This window comes from Pieris napi, chromosome 16, assembly GCF_905475465.1.
Source record: "Pieris napi chromosome 16, ilPieNapi1.2, whole genome shotgun sequence".
In the NCBI taxonomy this organism is placed as follows: domain Eukaryota; kingdom Metazoa; phylum Arthropoda; class Insecta; order Lepidoptera; family Pieridae; genus Pieris; species Pieris napi.
In genome coordinates this window covers 7,527,534-7,544,734 of record NC_062249.1, presented here as the reverse complement: position 1 = coordinate 7,544,734, position 17,201 = coordinate 7,527,534, and the positions used below count along the sequence as shown (strand labels likewise).

Below are 17,201 nucleotides of genomic sequence, written 5' to 3'. Positions count from 1 at the left end.
AAGGATTTGTTTAGGCCAGGATTAATTAAAATAAATATGACAAGGAATTTACTGAAATTAAAATTAAAAGGTATGGAAAATTTTCTACATTTCCTATAACGCCTTTTCTATGTATGTAGCAATTGTGATTCAGTGCCATTTAGTTTCTCTAAGCTAAAAGTAGTAAAAAGGAAATTAATGAAAAACTTATTACATCTCATTTCATATATTCTATTTTAGTACTGGGCCAGAATGAAAGAATGGTATTTGTGCTGGGGCAAGGTTTGGGTCACAAATTGTTCCTCTTATAGCATCACCTGTATCTGCATACATAATACGATAGTTGTAATCATTTGAATCCAAGGGAGCGTTTTGAAACATCGGCAGTTTATTTGATATGACCCAGACACTCTGACGCTCCTCCTGGTCTACTTTTACATCGTTTGGAAATATTAAAGTCACCGCATTTGTGGCTACCACACCAGTTGTACTTTTATGATAAGGCTTCTTAGTATCCCAACAGCCTATACTATCACGGGTAACTAACCCGTAGAACATCACACCGTTCTTATCTATGGCTGACGCTGAAGATTGTCCATACAGACCTCTGCTATCTCCTACCAAATTAAATTCTGTGACGCTATTATTGACACGTGAAGAATCCCGTAGTACAGATGTTTTCACGGAAAATTCTCTGTAACTGGACATTGCGTGGAAGTACAGTATTCGTTCGCTGTAGTAATTGACTGGCGTGAGGGCTAAGCCAAATATACCGTCCGACCATTGGAAGTTCAGACCGTGAAGAGTGAAGTTAGAAGCTAGTGGGTCCGGGTAAAAGAGATGGTGAGAAAATCTCCAGAATTCGCTATCTCTTTCCCGAAATACTAAGAGACCAAATCTCCAAGTATCTGTGATATAGACGTGTAAATCGGAACAGTCTGGTGAGCGCGAATCCACGATAATATTAGAGAAAAGAGAATCTTGGAGGACATATTTTTCTGGTATTGTGTAACGGGCTAGTAAGGTATCCGTGTTTAAATCAAATACAACTATAGTTGGAGGGCATATTTGTTTTGGAGAGTCTGTTGAATCTATTTGCCCGGAATCTAATACCCATAAGCGACCGCATTGGTCTATACTGATCCGAAACACTGATGTCAGTCCGGAGCATGGGTCTTGATCTGAAACTGAAAATGTTTATTATGTTTTACTATTTCATTAATAGTACGCGGGCAAACCTACAAGATGTCTACTTTGACATTGTTAATTTTTGGTAATGTAAAATCATGATTGATTAAAGGATGGATGGATGGATCATGATGAACTAAATTTGTGTCAATATGTTTGTCTATGTATACGCTAACCTCCAAAACGACTCCAAGGATTCCTGTTTGTTTTGACAAATATAGTATAGTTTAGCTTTGATTTTTTTTCTCTGTAGCCTTGATTAATAAAAAGGCAGAGGTATATATAAAACTTTTATAGTAAGCTGATCCTGTTAAAAATTTCATAGCAAACTGTTAAAGGAGGCTGTTCTAAACTAACTAACTTACATTAAAAAATATATGTATGCCGAGTAAAAAAATGGTAAATTCGTTAATACCATATATGTACATATAATTTTAGCGCGTTTTTTTTAATGACTCACTGGATAATCTACCAAAATACAGATGAATTAAATAACTATAATAAGATATGATTTTTCTAAGGCTAAAAGTTGATGGTGAAGTCAGATGAGCTCGTAAAGCTGTGAGACCTGCGCCCGCTTTCGATAAACCCTGGTCGTGTGGAACATCCGTCCCATGAGAGTATGAGTTGTTTTTATCTCATCAGATGAGATAAAAACAATAGATTTTTCTAAGCGTACTTACTATAAGCTCTGTGATAGCTCCAGTCAGGGTATGGCACAAGCCGCGGAGAGACAACTCCTCCAAAGCGGGGCACAGTTGCCAGGGTAGCAGGCACTCCTTGCTTCCAGCTTGGTATCGTCACCCAGACTCGGGAACCCCATATCTCTAAGCCCAAAGGTAGCACGTTCTCTGGTATAAATTTTCTGAAACGCATTATCATTTGTTTCTTTACAACACTAGAAACATCAATATACTATAAACTATATTACTGGTGATTGTTGTCTATGTGTAAGCAGGGTTTACTTGAAGTGAATCCCACGCATTCTTGTAATAGCGCGGGGATATAAAATTATTTACCAAAACGGATATAAAATGAAGCCAAGGTGATCAAACTTTTATACAATTCAACTGGAGGCGTTAAAGTTAAGTTAAATATTAATATACATTAAGTTACCCTGAATAAATAAGATTGGAAGGGCCTTTGAATACTGAGTAGAACCGGTGTGGGCACACATTAAGTAACTCAGACAGTCTACTACTAACACGTTGTACGAAAAGTCAATAGAATTAATGGTACCAAAATAAAAAATATTCGTTGGTAAATAGGCAGTACTCGGACCGTGTCTGCCGTGCACCCATATTCTGTAAGTTCCAATAACGGTAGCATACCCGATGGCTTTGTATGCAAGTTCAATGTAGTTTTCTCAATATCCGTAGCGCTAATGTCGCTACCTTGGGAACGCGCTGACCAAAAAGTAGTTCTAAATACATGCTAATGTCCCTAGGTTTTATGGTCACATCACTGAGGATCGGTAAGCCTAGCAAGGGCTCTAAACATAAACAATATATTAAATATAATTTTACATACCCTGACGATATTGCCTGCCTTCTATGCCCTTCAGAAGGGAACTCAAAGTCCACATATTTCCACTTGTAGAGAGTACTAAATGGGGGTGTGTCTAAATCAGCTGGCAGCGATTGAGGGCTCGCCAGTCCAAGCATGGCGAGCCATAGTGTGACGCCTGCATATCGCGATTTTTCTGAAATAAAGCATTTAAATACCTATTTAACAGATGTTAAAATATGAAAGTACGAATGCAACGATTTGTGTTATCTTTGGGTATATTTATGGGTAACTTTGGTACAAGTTATACCGAAATACATAACAAATATGGCGTATATCGTAAACTTTAAAACTTTGTGAATAATTGTAAAGTTTAAATAAAAGTGTTTCTCTTAAATTCCTTTTGATGTTACTTTGGCTTTGAAAACTGGAATGGGAAACACATCAAAACCTTAATAAACTCTCAACGATTAGAATAAGATACATGTTATAGAATATGATTCATAAATCATAATATAATTTCAAATTAAATAGGTACAGCTAAAGGTATATATTTTCATTATTACGAGTATATCGCGCGGTTGTGTTACAAGAAAGCGAAATTACTGTTACCTAAGCTGAAGATAATGGCTTTGATTTTAATCAAACCGATATAAACGAAGCAAGTTTATTGTATATTATTGTAACAACTAAATATTAACATGACTGTTATGGAAGAGGTCGGACTGCACTACATCGTGACCATGATTTATAAGATAACCGACGTCTTCGGGCCTTCGCGTTCGGTACGGTAACTTTTGTTTTTTATTAACGTCAGTAAATGCTGCTACGTATCTCCCGACGGTTTCGGTAGGACTATAACTTAACAACATTACCCACTAAAATCTAACTGATGCTTAGTCCTATCCTTATCCATGCCAAACACGAATGTCACACACCCTTCTCTATCACGCACAAATATTAAAAACTTTTTCTTAAGGCAGACGTGACAAAACACGGTGTCACAGCCCCGGTCGACGATTCCTTTCTGGAGGAGCGTCTGAATCATTTTCACGCTGACGCTCCGCAATCTCTTTTTCAGTCATGACGGCCTCACGAAACCCTTGTAGGCACTCCAAGACCGTTAGTGTCAGATTCCACAATACATTGTGTAATTAGTGGAAGCGACAGATTGCCAACAATACTAGCAGAAAGGACCAAGCAAAAGCCATCCCAAGCCGTAGGTACACTCCGCTTCTTCTTTTAACAATGCTCTCTGTTTTCGGAAGTTGATCAAAATGTCTTTTAACTTTCAATATCCGAATAACGTTTACATTATGAATGAATTATGTAGATATAAATTTCGTTATAAAAGGGCAATAAAATAATTTTAAATTAAAATATATATTCGAATGCAGTATTACATTTATTGGTATTTGACATTAATTATTTCATTTGTTTTGCTTATTGCTCTTGTTCTACTTCTTTATATCTTAGTATAATATATGTTATGTAGTTTTTGCACTTCTTGCGGACTCTATTTAAATTTATTTTTTCTTAAATGGTTGCCTGTAAGAGAGCGCTCGAAAGTAATCTGTTTAATTATTATATACAGTACTGATTTGTGCAACGAAGTGTTTAATATATAAATACATTTTTATATGAGAATTATGACTGGCAATCAATGTAATTTAAAATAGCTACTTACTAAAAACATGTCCAAAAACGTCCATTACAGAGAAAAATATTTTACGGGCGATAACTTCGCTTACTGAAACGTTAATACGAATTAAAAGAAAATAATTGAAAGATTGAATCTTTTAAAACAAAACGAACAATGGCATGTTTAAAAATATTAAAACTGTTATTTGAACTTTTGGATAGTGTTAAATTTCAGTTGTGCCTTTATAATATTTAAATTGAGAAACGAAGTTTAAAACACTATTGTGTGGTAAGCGCACGTGGTACACAATAAGTGTTTCAATCGCTCTGAGGTTTGATTCCGTGCAAAACAATAATCATTCTGAGTTGGCACACAACACTTTTCCTTAACATTTATCAATGATATAATGCAGAAATATGTCTTCCACACACTCGGTTATTATCAGTATTCTTTGTTTATTCGTTTTTCTAAAATCTCACATTTTTCGGTAGTCATATTTTACTACGTGCGCTCATAAGTGTAGGCTATTACAAAATTCTTCTCCTATATCAAACTCACCCACAAACCAAACTCCACCTATAAACAAAAACCCTCTCAGTAAGGAAGCTATACATCTTTGCAACCTGTTCAAGATATCATTAATTCCATGGACTCACAAATCAGGACATATCTAAGAACAGATGTTTTGTATTCCCAACGCAAAAACGAAGGACTGTGTTTGGCCAACGCTCCTTTGCATTTAGCTCCCTTTATAATAAAATTTCCAAATCTATGGATTCTGAGATCGTTAAACTATCCAGATATAAACTCGCAAGTCACATAGAAATTACACTAGCCAAATAGGATTTCGAATCTACAGAAGCATTACTACATATCTTGGTATGACTTTGAGGTTTCAAAAACTAACACAGACACAGTGCACGAAAACTTTCAGCTACACTCTCAAATACATGCGCATACACACTCATTCACACATTCTAGTGAATGAGTGAGTGTGTGAATGAGTGTGGTGGACTAGCGATATATGAATTCTGTCAAAACCCTTTTGTCATAAATAAAGTTTTTATTATTATTCAAACAGAATTTGAGCTTCAGCATATACTTTTTCAAAAGAACTTAATAACACAATTATTGAGAGAAAGTTCCACAAAAAACAATTATGGTAGGCTAATTAACCTCTTTCGAATCTTGACACGGTACATTTAACTTGTGCTGGGCTTAGTTTTTTTACATAACACTGGATTAAGTAGAGAGTTAAGTTATTCTTAAACGTTACTTTGTATTATAGTGCATTGACAAGACGTGATGATAAAATCGCAATTATTATTGAAATTCGACCCGAAGTAATCACCAACAATGCAAATAATATTAAAATAAAATTACGAATATATTAGTACCATTGTAATTCTTTCAAGGGGAAGGTTATTAAATTTTTAACGGCAAGGTGCCTTTATATCGTGGGCAAGTTTTTAGACCATAAGTTTGACACCAATTCTAAACAACTTAACTTATTATTATGACATTATATTAATTTTCTTATTATTAGACATTATAAAAATTTATATGACATTTGCATGCCTATTTATATATGGCTGATTGTGCGGATTTTTATAATTAATCTATCTAATTGTACCACTATCTTAGCAAATAAACGTTTCATTTCAATTATTAAAGAGTTAACTTGATAGAAAATAATATGTTCTCCCAGCTGAGTCGACCACGGCGGCATGTCTCTATTGAGACCTGCCTTGCGATTCTGTAACTCACTTTTCGAACTCGCACAGCAACTCGAAGCAGTCATTTTACAGAATCGCAAGGCTGTGCCCGTACTCGGTAACTTTCAATAGTGACAGCGCCATTGATTTCCAAAATTTCGTAAGCAATTTCGATGTAGTTCTCTCAATATCTTATCTTATATTACAATTATGTAATGTATACGTATGTATGTACCGTAAGATCACGCCGCACAAAAGTCAAATGCAAATGCTATCTCAATAGCTCAAGTATTCAATATCACATACTACGATGGTATGGTTATCGACACAACCGCAGTATCATCATCATCATATCAGCACATCCACTTTCCAAACTTAGTCAATTATTTTTTTCTATCTGGTGAAATGAACCCGAGGCCATATGATCTATAGTTGAACAAGCAATTCTTGACCAATGAGCTCAAGTGGCTTGCTTAAGATGGCAATCAATAAATAGAAACGGCCGAAACAGATTTTTTTATCAAGGTTTTCAATCTCATTTAACAAAATAAAACCAAAATCACGGCAAATCAGGGTCTTATTAAGTGAAAATAGCAAAGTACACAGTAAATAATTGAAGATTACGTTCCTATTAAATAATCTTGTCTTTAAAGGAGCTTCCGCGTTGGTCTAAGTTACAGTTACTTTCACCATGACCATATGAAGGGATTATCTAAGTACCTTTACCCTTTCTCCTTCTAAACTAAATAAGGATACGAACAATGCTTTAATATTTAGCAGATATCTAAACAACCATGATAACTCAGAAAAGCACGCAAGCAGAAATATATTTTTTTGTTTGCGAGGATTTTTTTGGATAATATTTTAAGGCTTAATATAAGTTTATTTCCATTATATCTATAATCTATCACTTTTTTAATGAAATATTTGTTAAAAATAAAACTACTCTCACTATATGAGTCCTGTTCAAAAGCATATTTTTAATATTTTTAATATTTATAGTATAATATCTTTTCTAAATAAATGATTACGCATTATTCAGATTAAGTATAACTTACATAATCATCGATTAATTTATGAATAATCTACGTCTAAGATCTAAGATCTTTTATTCAATTCCTTTTCACCACATCTGGCAATAGAAATACGTACTTCAATTTCTAGGTCGCTATCAATCATATAATTACGGAAGAGACTATTGAAAGTTATATATTACCCAACAATATAATTACGTATAAAATAAAGCTTAATAAGAATTTGAAAGGCAAGCGAATCTTTCTTTCGCTGACTTTATATTATTTTCTCGACTCATCACCGGAGAGCGACTTGTTTGTGAAGCGTATGATATTGTGATTTAAAAAAGTACTTAGAGAAGACTAAAGCAAAATGTTTTCTAGTAATAGTACACCAATCTTGTATAATAGTTTTTATTCCAATTTGGACTATGTATGCTGTAAATAAATAAATCCTTCCACTAACAATAAGAATCCAAAAGCAAGTATGCATAGTAGATCACGACAGAACGACAAAGATTAGCACAATTGTTGAATAGCATTAGCACCTTCAAGCCTTTTTAAAAATAGTGGCGGAGAGTTTATTGCCAGTTCTTCTTTTCCGTTCTACGCCCTTGATTTAAGAACTGGCGTTTGACGTTCATAAGTGAACATTGTGTTACCAATATGAATAAATGATTTTTGCTATGATATATGATTGTATAGACAATTTCCAACATTATGAGGCGTGTGACTGCTTGTCATCACACCTCATCTATAGGAAAGTTCTTATAGAAGAAATATTTTTAAATGCACTTATCACCGAAAGAGCAATGCCGCTACAAGTGTTATAGATGTGGGCCTCAGATTTATATATTTGTTTCGTCATCATTTGTTTTTGTTTGTAATAGAAGTGATCAGTCTTCTGTGCCTGTCACACGCTTTCGACTTTATGGGTCTTAGGCATGCCGCACAATGTTTTACTTCACCGTACGAGTAGGTGTTAAACGCGTACAAAGAAAATCCATTGGTACATAGATGAACCTTCAAGCCCAGCCTTGCGATTCTGTAACTCACTTTTCGAACTCTCACAGCGGTTTTCGCAGCGGTCGCGCTCAAATCATTACGATTTGGCATTATGATATGATAAGGAGGGAGCTTGTAGTTTATTGTTTATCAGAATCGCAAGGCAGGGATAAGTCACACGCTAAAGCCGCTAGGCTAACACCCCAAATCACTCGAAACTATTTATAAAATATAGGCAAAAGTTTGTAATAATTAGGCCGTTGCGACTACTCTATTCTGGAGGGACAGGATATTTACGGACAATAACGATTTTATTCTTGGACGTTTTGATCTGTAGGTTTAAATAACAACTTAATTAAATAATTAACTTAGGCAGTGGGCACACTTGTGCCGCAATATATTTCATATTTTGACAGGTTCGATACAGATTATGATTAAATTGATGTGTTTTGTCAATGGAGTAAAAAAATTGATCACGTGATTTTATTATGTGATTTATTACACTGTTAATTAAACTGATTATATAATTACATCATTATGAGTGACCATGTGATAAATATATATATTATTAAATATAACTTAACAAGCGTAAAATTATAACAAGAATTCTTGTTTTCTAGTGCTTGGCATGGTTACGGCATAAACGGACAGATAAAGTTAATTTGCTTAATTAAGAACATCGGTGCTATGTTACAATCATAGACAAGACATCAGAGACTAGCTTAAATCATTATATTATTAATATTTTTTATTTTAAATAAATAAACGCATTTGAATATTAAAATGTGATTTGATCAATAAGTAATACATAATACATAAATATTATGGGACTTTTAAAACGTCAATAGAAAATATGTAATAAAACAACTTACCTCTTTTCAAATTTTTTTGCTCCCTATATATGTACGGTGATCTTAAATTTTCATTATTTCTATATGTATATGTATTAAAATCGCGCTTGTCAAAATGATTCACATTTTTATATTGCGTATTGATATCTGCGAACACCAATGGGGATGACCACTGTATGAACCACTGATGGGACACCGCCATTATTTAAAAAAACATATTCTTTGTTAAAAAGAACCAACGTCTGTGAAAGCGATCGTTCATCTAAGCTGCGATCATGACTAGACGCGTGCGCATTTCAAAATTCTGTGAACGTGTAACTTATCTATGTGGGAAAGGTTTTAGAAGGCTTTTTCATAAAATATTTCTATACCTCTAATATTAAACGCATGAAATATATTTTTTTTATTGATAAAAAGCTTGCCAACGCTCGGCACACTGATAAAACAACCACAAAATACAATGTTTAATGTGACAAGCACTTAAAGGCAAACATTACATACATGTAATCATACAAATATTAAACAAAACAAACATTAAAACATTTTACTATTCATGTTATTTATAATTACACTGGTTAGAATCTTTACGGACTGATTGACATTCAACGATCACTTTTGGTGGTTTTTATGATGCCTGAAATAAAATAGGATTCATTTAAACTAAAACACGTAAAGATGTAATCTCTGATGTTCTCGCCATGGAACCTTTTGTGTAAGGAATTTCTATATGTATATTTCTATGATATAAAAACTATTGTATATTTAAACAATTTTAGATTTTGTCGTGCATAAAGTACAAGAAACAAAGGGTCTAAACAAGTATACTATTAATAGCTTAATCATGCCTATTTCTCCCGAACAATACATTTTGTCAACAGCAACTAACTACCAAAGTGTATTGTTATAAAAAATAAATTGCTCGTAAATTGTATGTCAATTTTGAAACAATCACCAACCATAACAAATAAAGATCGATCTAAGCATTCGAAATCTGGGCTAATGTTTTAGCCCGCTTAATAGAGCAATTTTATGGGCTTAAATGATGATTTGAGGTACGATTTAAAGTTCCACAATAATGCAATAATTTTCTTATTAGATCATGGTATTTTTCACCCGGGAATATGTACCACATATGTATGTTTTTTTGTTACCCAAACAGTGTGTGTGGAAAGGCAATTATACACTCGGCTCTGAGCGTCATTGGAGTATGTGGGACTAGACTACTTCAGGCACTCTGCTACTCACAGACCTGGATTAGTTACCACATGAAACATTCGAAGTCACTTCGCATTATAATGAATCCATAGTCATTATTAAAATCTTTTTGTCGCTACTTTAAACACTTAACACATAGTTGTGGAGTGGCGGAGAGTTTATTGCCAGTTCTTCTCTTCCGTTACGCCCTGAATTTGAGAACTGGCAGTAAATGTAAAATTAAAAGCATTTAATGTATATTTCTTTTTTGACGTTTATAAGTGTACGTGTATGTGTAACACAATGAACACCTTTATGAATAAATGATTTTTTTTAATTTAGATTTTTGATATTATTATTTATTTATTAGTAATCCTACAGCTAACAAAACACTAAGGCAATATACAAAGCCAAATATATATACATAGATTAGATAGATAAACAATATATATATTATAAGAAACAGAAAAAATTGTACATTAATATTTTTCTTCAAATTTTTATATTATATCTAAGACCACTAGGTCTGTTCGGATTATTTTCTTAATATTTTGGAAATAAATATATTTTATGTAACTCAGACATAATGTCTATTGGTAAAATACTTTTTAAACCATACCAAACATATAAATATATTATATTAGTGTACCTAAAATCTACTTCTAATATTTCGTTTATATACCAAAATATTGCCACAAACATTTTAGAATATTGCAAGAGAGATCGCAGTCAAAGTTTAGTTTCAATTTATTCCACCTAATTGTATATATGTTGGGTGTATAACCGATAACTGTACCCAATCACTACCCGCCATGTAGGTTAATAGAGATTTACGTTAGCTATAAACGTATAAAATTCTAAAATTAACACTGCAACTCAAAATGTATCGGAAGTGCCTCGTACTTTTGTTCGTAGTGAGAATATATGCTATATACCCATACTTTGATACTCAAGACTTTATATATAACATTCCAAAGGTGTATAGAATCTCGCTTACATTGGACAAATTACTGGAATATTATGAGAGGAAACCGTCAAAGGATCCAGAATGGTATATCGCGCTTGGGTCTGCTCGAGGTAATTATTTATTTTATAAGCGTGGTACTGGGTACATAGTTAATAGTGTAATATCCAGCGAAGACACGCCAAAATTTTTAAATTTCTTAATTTTTTTTAATGTTTTCATTATTATGCAACCGAATACAATATTTGTTATACCAAAGTTTAATGAACATAAATTAGTACTCAATTTATTGAGGGAAAAAGTTTGGTCAGACGCAAAGTATTTAACGTCAGGTGCAACTTCGAGTATCAACATAATTTACTTAATTGAAAAAGATTAAACTATATAATGTAAAATTCACGAATTTGAGGGTAAAATTTTGTTATAATGACCTCCGCGCAAAACAAATCCAATAACAGATTTGTAATCTTAAAAGAAAATACTTTATTAAAAATAGTAGAAAACTCGGAAGGAAATACGCCTTACATTATAATCGTTAGTTCAGTGCCGGTTTTGATATAAATAACTTTTATATAATCATAGATCATAATGTGCATTTTTATTGACTAGCATTATATATATTTAAATGTATATTAATATTGAATATTAACTTCCTATGGGAAAGATTAGTATTTTGTTTGATTGTAACGAATAAACTCAAGAAATGCTACTTACTCCGCTGGCTCTGTTAAAAAAAGTAGGAAGTAGCAAGGTACGCCAAGGTAAGCTGGATCGACAGAGTGGAGGATTATCTGCTGCAGCTAAAAGCTACCAATTGGCGGGAGGTAGGTAGCACAGAACAGATTCTGATTTCGGAGACCAAGAACTACTATAGTTTTCAGAAATTTACTATAGAATGATATCCCTGTTTTACTAAGGCTAGATTAATATCCAATTTTGGAATAAATGTACGTAATGTATGCCGAGATAATTACAGCCAATGTTATGTAATTTCTAATGTACTTGTAGTATGAAATTCGTTTATATAACGTTTTAGGTCAATTGGAATACACGATAAACGAATTGGATAAGTCCGTTCCGGGAAAATTGAAGGAAAACCTGAAAAATATCACGAGAAAAATGGACCGTGTGCGAAATCAAACTGATTTCAGTTCCCTAGTTTACAGAAGCAAGGATTATGAATATGGTTTGTAAAACGATAAATTGATACAAATAATTATAAATTAATTTTTTTATAACCTATATGGGCACACACACATCACATCACATCAAAGAAAAGAAGTGATCTCATCCACTATTAATACTTATAGTAACGTTTACTAAAATTATTTTAAAGCACTATTTAAAATCGTAATTTTTATTGAAATCTCTTTAGTTGCACTACTAGTCTTTATAATATTCTTTTACCTCTTTTGTATTTTAATTGTTTATACAAAGGTAATTAGCTACAGGGTAAAATACAGCAATGCGGCGGTAGTTCTAAGAACAACTTTCTCTAATAGTTCCTTATTTTACGGTCAACTTCGTTACGTAGTATGGCAGAAAATTGATTTTACCTTAATCAATAGCCTTAAGTCTATACCTTAGTGCTTATATCGAAGTTAAAGGAGAGGTCCCAACAATTGCTACTTATATTTTATTGCGTATGCTAACATACATATTCGCAAAAAATTGCAACGATTGCATTAACGATTCATAAATATTTCAGTGCAAAATGTGTACGCAACTCATTCTGGTAACGTAACACATCTAAGCAACTGTGTTGTTCTTATTGTATAATTGAGTGGAATAGTGTCTAATGTATTAGAAAAGCTTTTCATGCAGCGTTGACCCCGGTTGACGTCTTTCCTGATTGCAAAGCCTGTTGCTAACTAAGGCGTACGAAACGCATGTTGGCGGCATGGTCTCTAGGTGATTTAGGCCCGAACCCAATAATCAATCCACAATCTCAGATCGAAAACCATCTAGGTTAGACCGTGACAGTCGATTGATCTCCTATCTGCATCCCAATAACGAAACCCTACGAAGACAATCCATTTTTGGCGACGGATAAAATGCTCTTTGTCGTTCCATTTTACCTAGTTTTCACTGATATTTGATAATCCTGGTAGTTAAACCTGGTAGGTAACTTTTAGTTATGCAGACTTGTACTAGACAAAAACATTCCCGCAACTTTTAGTCTCGACTATCTATTAATTGTATCTTGCAAATAGATAAATGTAATAACATTCTCAAACTAATTAAGGCCTATTATTCAGTTGACAATAAGATAACAATCTATACGAAATAACAAATTAATATGTGTTAGCAAAAAGTCTTTTAGCTATTGACTCTTGGGGTAAGACTCAGAAACGAGATGTTGTACGATATATGACTTTAGATTTTGACGTTCGTACCAAAGGCCGACAACGCACTTGCGAGCCCCTGGCATTGAGCCTCCTGCCCGTTTGCCACGTGTTCTATAAAAAAAAAAGATGTCTCGATTCTTTATGCTAAGTTTGACAGACGGGACAAAGTCGACGTAGTATAGAAATAAAAAATCTGCTTTGACCTAATTAAATGCAAGTCGTATCATTAATTTTAAAATTAAATTTAAAACAAAATAAATAACTACAATAAAATAAATCTAACGTACACTAGATCAAGGTCGACTTTCCAAATTTACATTTTGTATTCCTCTTATAACACGATTACATTGCTTGCGCACGATTACTTAGTAAACTTTTACGTTCGTGATCGTGATGTGTTGGTGAAACTTTAATTAATATAATTGAAGTGAAATATGTTACTATTTGCAAGCTAGTATTTAACAGTTGATCTGTATTTTAATATTATACCCATACACCAATTATACTTATGGTAATAGAAAAGTAGCAATAAATAAATGTTAATATAGGATACTTAAGCAGTACTCCGAGACATCTATCTTAAAAAACTAAACATCATTTAAACAAAACAAACGCACAACTCGTTGAGCGAGTTTGCATATCTTACCGAAGCCGCGCATAATTATTTTTTATATTCATTATTCAAATGGCTGGCATTTGATTACTATGATGTGCGTGACGTCATCAGGTGTTTACGCGGGCAAACATTTGTATACAATGTCTATATTTATATATGCAACTACATCCAAAATCTTTCAGCCATTATACGCATTTCATAATATATCTAATATATAAAATTCTCGTTATATATACAATTCTCGTGTCACAATGTTAGTTACCATACTCCTCCGAAACGGCTTGACAGATTTTTATCAAATGTTATATGCATATACAGTAGGTCTGAGAATCGGCTACTATCTATTTTTCATACCCCTAAGTGATAAGGGTTGTCCACTCCTAACATTAAATTTTTTGGAAAAAAATGTTTTTTTTTTATGATACAGGATACAAAAATACATACAACCCCTAATCTTCACCCCTCTACGATCAACCCCTATTTTTTATTATAGTAGATAGTTATTTTAATTGAACTCAAAACAACGTTTGCTGGGTCAGCTAGTATTTATACATATATAAAAACTAGCCGTTTCGCGCCCGCTTTGCTGGACGAATTAAAATAAATTTTATGTTTCATTATTTTATTTTTTTTCATATTTTTATTATTCTTCTTTTTAACTTCCCGCCAAGAAAATTGAAATATTTCGAAAATCGAGTTTTTAACAGATGTTGACGTTTAGAGGTTCTAGGAAGCCTCCCCGAATGTTTCCGCGGTGAAGTCCGTATGGATAAATTTTCATAAAAGTAAAACAGCAATAAAAAAATGAAGGAACTTTAGAATTCGAAAAATAAATAGCCATAAACCATCTAGGAAAAATTTCATGTCGATACGATCAGTGGTTTAGGCGTGATTGAGCCTCAAACGAAGACCATTTTCATTATATATATATAGATGCTTTTATATTTGTTTCCAAACAAACATGCAGTTTAAATATATTTTTTATTTTAGTTGCCAAAGCAATATACGAAAACCTCGATGTTCTTTCTTCGGTAATGGAGCCTTTGACTATTGGAACTATGGGTACGCAGAAACCGTTTCGATTTAACTTTGAGCAATACGTTCAAGAAGCTAGAACTAAAATGCCAAGCAGGAAAGCAGCTGGTGAATTTCATAATTATTTTTTAATTTATAAAAGTACTACTATTATTATATTTCTTGCTTTTTAAGTTTTTCTTTTGTATGGTTACTAATAGGTAAATAGTACTAATTCAAACATTTTTATTGCTAGACACAAGTGAACGTTTTGCTATGCACATTGTGTCAGGCGTTTTGTATTTTTTCGTGACAATATGCTTTAACGAAACAAAGCTGCTTCGAACTACGTTTCAGTTTAATGTATATTTGTAAACCGCAAACTTAATTTTGAAAATATGTTTAGGAAACATTCTGTAGCTATTGATAACATTAGTTTCATTTCTGCACTTGGTATTCCTACCATTACTAGGTTAGTACCTCACATATACGAACTATTTACTAGTACTCCCAAATGAATAATGCGTATACAGATCTTCGCCAATGGTCGTATTCCCATATACCTTGGAGTCACCGGCGACCGCCGCCGACCGCTCGAATTGTTTTCGATTGTACACATCATATTGATTCCTATTTCTTTCTTACAAGGTGCAAAATGCAAGTGCATTGATTCGCGTGTTCTTGGGAATACAACTTGGGAAATTAAAAAAATTAAATAACTTTGGGAGTACTGTAAGTCACCAAATATTTCATTGTTACTCCCATTTAAGATGCCTGTACCATGCAATTATTAATATCCGCGATGGAGACACAAACAACACAATCTGAGGGCGCCTGTGAGCTGACGACGGAATGTCAAATCCAAATAATGCAAGGATCGGCGTTAGCTTTCCAACAAACGAGTAGAGTGAGAGCCATGGCTCTAGCACGAATGTTTGAATGCATGGAGGGAGTTGACATATCAGCAAATATCTATAAGCTATGTATTCAAATATATAAAGAAACCAAGTCGCTGGAAGCATGGGATCACCCTCCTGGGACGAGAACTCTCTATATGCAACAAAGTAAGTGATAAAGACTTCATATAGTTTATAGTGTATTGATTATTTATACTATATATGCGGGTTTAGATCACCAAGGACACAATATTGCAGGTTTTCCAAACTAATAAAAAACTATCATAAAAAAATACTAATAAGCATAATATGGAGATATGTGTATGTTCTAACATCGATACGATCAACTTGAAATTTTGTAAAGAATATACCTAGTACATATTCTTATTTTTGTTTTTTACTTAAGCGAATTAATTTTACACGAAGTAACATAGTTTATACCTATCTATTTATTTGCAGAGCAACTAATATTTTTATTTTATATAGCTGATTTACTAAAAATTGATAACACGATGTTGACAACCAACATAACTTAAATTTAAATTTTCCATTACAGTTATAGTCAGTGAATGTAATTCTTTGAGAAATAAAGTATCTTTGTACCGAAAAATTTCTAGCAAATTTCAACGTAAATTCTGCGCTGTTGCTAACGTATTTCGGGCAGGTACAACCAGATCAAACAATATCAGACCACACTAAAACACGGCTTAAATGTTTTTTTTCTTCTCCTTCTTTAGGGTTTTATTTCAGGCTATCATAATTCTATTTATATGTAGATGCGGGATTTATATTCTGTACATTTTTATAAAGATAGACTAATAGTAATATAATATTTTAGTTCTATACTGCGCATCACAAGGTTATGGAGAATTCATAAAACCTCGATGGATGAATAAAATAATGTCCTGGCAAGAACCTCGGGGTTGCTTCGCTGACGAACGCCAACCATTTCTACGACTTACTGGCTTCGTAGATGCCGCCACTAAGTCCTCTAAAAAGGACAGAGAAGTAACGAGGTTTTAATATAAGAAATTTATAATTTATGGTATTATATTTTATACATAAAAATTGTATTTCAGGAGGAATATCGTATTAAAAAGGCAGCGACGTCAGTCGGAGGCACCTGCAACTCCTTGACATCAGCGATGGCCCTTGGATCCCTCGTGATGTATATAAGAGCCTTATTGGAGACAGATCAAGCGTTTCAATATGACATACTAGATTAGATTATCTGTACAATTATATCATTGTAAAATAAAATATTATCATA

The 17,201-nt window shown here is 33.2% G+C and overlaps 2 protein-coding genes across 2 annotated transcripts; one reads left to right on the top strand and one right to left on the bottom strand.

Annotated features, from left to right (window-relative positions):
- Positions 1 to 189: 189 nt before the first annotated feature.
- Positions 190 to 9,222, bottom strand: LOC125057052 (protein yellow-like). Its single transcript, XM_047660492.1, has 4 exons — positions 8,921 to 9,222; positions 2,698 to 2,869; positions 1,851 to 2,032; positions 190 to 1,166 (listed from the first exon to the last, which is right to left on the bottom strand). Exons 1-4 carry the CDS (start codon positions 9,099 to 9,101, stop codon positions 211 to 213), a joined length of 1,491 nt encoding a protein of 496 aa, XP_047516448.1. The 5' UTR covers positions 9,102 to 9,222; the 3' UTR covers positions 190 to 210.
- A 1,694-nt stretch (positions 9,223 to 10,916) lies between these two features.
- Positions 10,917 to 17,157, top strand: LOC125057491. The gene is made up of 6 exons (XM_047661214.1): positions 10,917 to 11,170; positions 12,094 to 12,243; positions 15,012 to 15,164; positions 15,806 to 16,099; positions 16,770 to 16,939; positions 17,011 to 17,157. Exons 1-6 carry the CDS (start codon positions 10,975 to 10,977, stop codon positions 17,155 to 17,157), a joined length of 1,110 nt encoding a protein of 369 aa, XP_047517170.1. The 5' UTR covers positions 10,917 to 10,974.
- The last annotated feature ends 44 nt before the right edge of the window (positions 17,158 to 17,201 follow it).